This window comes from Drosophila mojavensis, unplaced genomic scaffold (assembly GCF_018153725.1).
Source record: "Drosophila mojavensis isolate 15081-1352.22 unplaced genomic scaffold, ASM1815372v1 contig_136, whole genome shotgun sequence".
NCBI classification, from domain to species: domain Eukaryota; kingdom Metazoa; phylum Arthropoda; class Insecta; order Diptera; family Drosophilidae; genus Drosophila; species Drosophila mojavensis.
Genome location: NW_025318667.1, coordinates 14,520,366 through 14,525,594, shown reverse-complemented (window position 1 = coordinate 14,525,594; position 5,229 = coordinate 14,520,366). Strand labels below are relative to the sequence as shown.

At 35.4% G+C, this 5,229-nt stretch overlaps 2 protein-coding genes across 3 annotated transcripts in view; one reads left to right on the top strand and one right to left on the bottom strand.

Moving 5' to 3' along the window:
* Positions 1-1,400: 1,400 nt before the first annotated feature.
* On the bottom strand, positions 1,401-2,909 carry LOC6583847 (DNA replication complex GINS protein PSF3). Its single transcript, XM_002009473.4, has 3 exons — positions 2,743-2,909; positions 2,292-2,683; positions 1,401-2,228 (listed from the first exon to the last, which is right to left on the bottom strand). Exons 1-3 carry the CDS (start codon positions 2,837-2,839, stop codon positions 2,076-2,078), a joined length of 642 nt encoding a protein of 213 aa, XP_002009509.1. The 5' UTR covers positions 2,840-2,909; the 3' UTR covers positions 1,401-2,075.
* Positions 2,910-3,457: 548 nt separating this feature from the next.
* LOC6583846 (serine/threonine-protein phosphatase beta isoform) overlaps positions 3,458-5,229 on the top strand; it is a 33,545-nt gene continuing 31,773 nt past the window's right edge. The window contains exon 1 of one of the 2 annotated variants that reach the window (XM_002009472.4): positions 3,458-4,132. In XM_002009472.4, coding sequence (XP_002009508.2) covers positions 4,081-4,132 — 52 coding nt within the window. In that variant the 5' untranslated portion in view covers positions 3,458-4,080. The remainder of the gene's footprint in view (positions 4,133-5,229) is intronic. The other variant, XM_015161373.3, reaches the window with a different exon arrangement.

Sequence of the window (5,229 nt, the reverse complement as noted above, 5' to 3'; positions counted from 1 at the left end):
CACTTGATTAGTTATATATACATTATAAATATATAAATTGCTTACTTTTAAAGACATTACTAAAAAAAAAAACCAAAACAAACAAATACAAAAACAAAAACAAATCAAAAACTATAAAAAGCAAAACACAAAAAAAAAAAAAAATTGAAAAACGAAACGAAAAATTAGAAACAAAATAAAACGATGTTGCTTACTTTTAAAAGGCAAAAACTAATCCAAATGCAAAAACAAACAAAATCAAGTAAAAATTTATGTAACTGTTGTAATCTATCTTCTACAAAGAAGAAGAAGAAGAAGAAGTGAAAGGAAAACGTTGCTAATAGCTAAGATTGTAATGCCCATCTATTGATCAAGCCATATATAGTTAAGGTGCCTGTTAAAGTGCATGTTAAATATTTGAAGATGTGGCAACACTGGCAGCTAGCTCCTTTATAAATCATAAAACTTTCCTATATATATATATATATATATATATATATATATATATATATATATATATATATATATATATATATGTGAGTATATGTATATGTCACATTTGGCAGCTGCCTTCAGTCAGCTTAAATGTCCTGTTAATTGTTTAACCACATGTTAAACTGGCTGTTAAATTAAATGAAATGTTGTAAATGAAATCAAAGAAATTATATATAGAACTCGGCAGGCCGAGGCATGTGTACCTAAGCAGATGTATATGTATAGAAAGAGAAAGTGAGTGAGGGAGAAAGGAATAGAGAGAGATGTGTATGTGTAGAGTAAATGTGATAAGAGAAAATCCAAAACAGAACAGAAAATAAAATCAAAATCGAGCTGCACGAGTTATTCTAATACTATATAAATATATATATATATATATATATATATATATATATATATATATATATATATATACATGTATATATATATATATATATTTGAACCATGCATGCTTAAGATCTTTACAGAAATATGATCTTCCACATGTCGCAGCCCATCAAATTAGATTTGATGGCCAGAGCACAAATATTTAATGTTTCGATTACGAATATGAAGATATATATTCCAAATTCCAACAGAGCTTACAAAATCCAAACGAGCACAAGTGTGTTACCCATATACAAGAGTATATATATATACATATATATTGATGTGTATGTGTGTGCATATATAGTATGTGCGTGTTTCCGTATTAGATAAGTAGTTCAATTGAGAAACGACTCGAAAACCAAACAAATGCTTGACAAACTGTTGCCTTGATAGGTGCGCTTATTGTTCCCAGTGTTGTTGCAACAAATGAGAGGATATAATCGTATATACAAAAACCAAGCAGAAGAGTATATATATACATACATATAAAGAGAGATCTATACATAACGATATATATTCTAACCCAACTATATACCCAGCTATATTGTACTAAAAGATTTTTTTTCTTTATTATTATTTTATTATTTTTTGTGTGAGACGACAGTGAAAAGTACGAAAATATTTACAAGTCATTAGAAAACTGCTTAAATAACTAAAATGAAAACTAATTGGTTGCTACAAATATGGATGTTATTATAAATAATATGGTTGTTGTACGTATTTACCACGCAGGGGTTAGAAAACGAAAAACAAAAATTCCCAAAAAAAAAAAATAAAATCATTTTAAATCTAGCCGAAATTCTGGAAATCTGAATAGACTTTTTACAATGTATATGTATGTGTTTATAAATATTGAAAAACGAATGAATCCATATAAATTAAATCTGGTTTTTCAACTCTGTTTTAAAATTGTAATTAAGACATGAAAATTATTTTTGTGTGAATTATATTGTACAATTTAAGTGTAGAATTGTCTAGAGAAGTAGATTATCTTATTTGTTTGAAATGCTTCCATTATCTTATCTCTCGGAATCGGTCGAGCTATACAATTTTCAGCAAGTCGAATTTATAAAATCATTTTTGTTGTTTTCCCCCTTTTTATTATTTGTTATTTTTTGTATACTTGGATTTTCCTAATTAGTTTATAGATTTTTTTTTTACAAATACGCTTAAAATGAAACATAAAATAAAGTGTGTGTGTTTTTTTCGATGTCTCTATTATCACATCTTGTTTACATTGTGCTGCGTTTTTTGCTAGTGGGCGTGTCCGTGTCATCGCCACCCTCGTCGTCGCTGCGTTCGGCTCGCTTACGTTTCTTCTGATGCTCCTCGACGAGCTGGGAGATGCGTATGTGATTGCCGCTCATTTGCAGCCAGTTGATGTACTACAATGGACATTGGATGAGTCGATGATGTCGATATCCGCTGGGATATGGCAGGAGACTTACCTGGGTATTGGTGCGCAGACCCGCTTCGTGGAGCTTGCTCTCGATGTTGTCGAGCCGATGCTCGCGTTTGCTCTCACCATCGTTCTTTGATATGTCCAACAAATGGCGTACGCGCTGGCGCAGAGTCTCAAATATGATGCGTCCAATCACATGGTTGCGATCGTAGGGCGTTAGATAGCGACCAAACTCGTAGAAATATGGATGCAGTCGACCCAATTCGATGTGCGTTGTCTCTGCCTCGCAAACGGCCTTGTGCACGTTCTTGTATATGTCCGGCACGCCTATTGTGAAGTACGAATTGTTCACTTTCAGCTCCTTGATGTACCACAGCGGCAGATTAATCGTTCGGCCGGGCTCCAGGTCCTCCGTTTCAGCACCGGCATCTAGGAAGCCTGCAAGAGCAACGAGAATATAGCGTCCCCACAGATCACTTACATTAATCATTGCTTACCCAGCCGCTGTAGACGGGTATTGACTTTGCACTCGACCTTCTCTTGGGTGACAAAGATGTCCTCAATTGAATAATAGTTTGGAAAATAATTCATCATTGCTGAACAGCTGCTATTTAAGCGCCGAACGCAGTTTGTTGGTAAACAGAGCGCGAATCGCGCAATTTTGAGAGCCTTGAAGTTGGCTGCGAACGCAAAAAACAAAACAAAAATACGATAGGTCATACAACTACAAAAAATTCAAATAGCTATTGGTATTATTAGTTGAGAAATCAAATTCATTCTCTATTGGGCTTTTACTTGTCAATCTAATTAATTAATAAAGAAAGGAATGCGGCGATGAAGTATAGACAACTTTTAAGTTTTCATAAAAATCAAATGTTTTAATTAATTTCAATAAGTATATTTTAAATCAGGAATATTTTATAAATTCAAGTATTTGCGCTTTTTGATAGTTTATTTGAATGTGCGCGCCTTCAACAGCTGCTTTAACGCAGCCTACCGACAATTCTATTTGCCGTAATATGATAAAATAATAAAATTGCATATATTTAATAATAATAAAAACAATGATTGGTTTATTCAATTTAAACTATATGATTGAAAAATAAATTTTACAAATAGTTTTCATCATGGTATTTTAGCTGTAATCGATATCGAAATTCTTGGGTATTTTTTAGCGTCAAGTGTCAAGTATTTTCGTTTACACTCTTCGTGGCCACACTTGCCCAATAGTTCACGCGAGACTGTCGCCATGTTTGGTTATTTTATTTGTTTTTAACGCGGAGTAACATCAGATAATTTGAAGCGCTCCTAGTCGAATGTGTCGTGGAATTTTGTTTGAATGAATAAATTAAAAGGAACGCGTCCGCACTATATTACCGTACATTATTTTTTTGTCAGTGCAGTAGCATCCAGTGAGAAAATCAACACAAACAACAATTGTTCCATTTGCACAAAAATAGCCTAAAATTTTAACAGCAACAACAGCAGCCGCGGCACCAATACCAACCACAATAACAACAACAACAGCAACACTGTAACTGTAAAACGCCGCAACGCAACAGAGCAAAAAGCGCTGAAAAGTGTTACACAAAGTGAAATTGCCTTTTGCGGCACACACAAAAAAAAATTAAGTACACGGCACAGCAGCGGCAACACAACAACAACAGCAGCAGTAGCAACAACATCAAAATAACAAACAACATTTTGTGCGTGTACGTTTACTTTTGAGAGTTGTTGTAGTTGAGCCGCGAACAATTCCAATTGGAGTTCACTGCTGACTGCATCTAGAGAAGGACAACAACAAACATACAAGTAAAAACAAAAACAAAATAATCATGGGCGATTTTGATTTAAATGTGGACAGTCTCATACAACGGCTGCTGGAAAGTAAGTAATCAAAAATACCTCTAGACCTATTATGCGGTTTATCTCCCATTCTCTTTCCGACAATTCCCCGTATTCTTTTAATTTACAACCTAATTCTGGCTGGCTGGCTGGCTGGCTGGGCTGTGTGTGTGTGTGTGTGTGTGAGTGAGCGAGCGAGCTAGAGAAATCAAGAGAAAGAGCGAGAGAAAAGGTGCAGAGAAGAGCGCCTCAAAGCGATTGCATTTTCTAATTATTCCACATTGTTCGTTTAATTTGCAACAGCAACAACAAATGACGCAAAAGCAGCCAATTACAACAACGACAACAAGAACAAACACATGCCGCACCGTAAGCGGCCTCCCCTCCCCATTTAATTTGACTTTTGTATCAATTAATTTTAATTGATTTTCATTGCTTCTCAAATGCAGCCAGAGAGCCTCGTTCTTGTTATTGTTATTGGCTGGTGTTGTTGTTTTTGCGGTTTGTTTGTAATTGTTTATTTTTCTTTATTATTATTTTTATTATATTTTTTTTGTCAACATGCTTAACATGCTCATTAGCAATTAACAGCGGCGCCTTTTCACATAACAGCGGCCTGCCTGCTACCTAACATGATCGTTAACGTCAATTTGCGGCTGTTAAGTACGCGCCGTTACTTTTCATTGCACTCCGCTGCTTCTTCTTTTTATATAATGCCCATTTGGGCCATGGCAATGCGTTGCCGCATGACGTCATCGCACAGCGACATAATTGGCCATTTTGCTGATAAGCCGATCGTGATTCAATTTCAAGTAAAATACAAAAAATTTACTCATTCTACAAATGTTTAAATGCTAAAAAGGGGCATTTGCATCACGTGAGACGCCAACGTTTCGACTCTTACCTGCACTGATAAGAGCAGGTAAGCAGTGTGTTAATTGCCTTTAAGTATTCGCCTCGCTGCATTTCTTATTAACATTTAGCATTTACATTACAGCAATGCGCCCCAGTCGTAAGCGCGTAAACAGTTTAGGTATTTCTGTTTAGCACAGCGGAAGGAAGCGGGGCGTTGGGGCAGAAGAGGGCTAACGGGGGGCGGGGATATTTGTATGTAGCCTTCAGCTTAAGCCGCTTATTGT

Bases quoted from the DNA above. Each gene is read 5' to 3' on its own strand.
- LOC6583847 (XM_002009473.4), bottom strand. From the start codon at position 2,839: ATGATGAATTATTTTCCAAACTATTATTCAATTGAGGACATCTTTGTC. The intron at 2,684-2,742 runs GTAAGCAATGAT...TTGCTCTTGCAG, and splicing joins TACCCGTCTACAGCGGCTGG to GCTTCCTAGATGCCGGTGCT. The intron at 2,229-2,291 runs GTAAGTCTCCTG...TGTCCATTGTAG, and splicing joins GTCTGCGCACCAATACCCAG to TACATCAACTGGCTGCAAAT.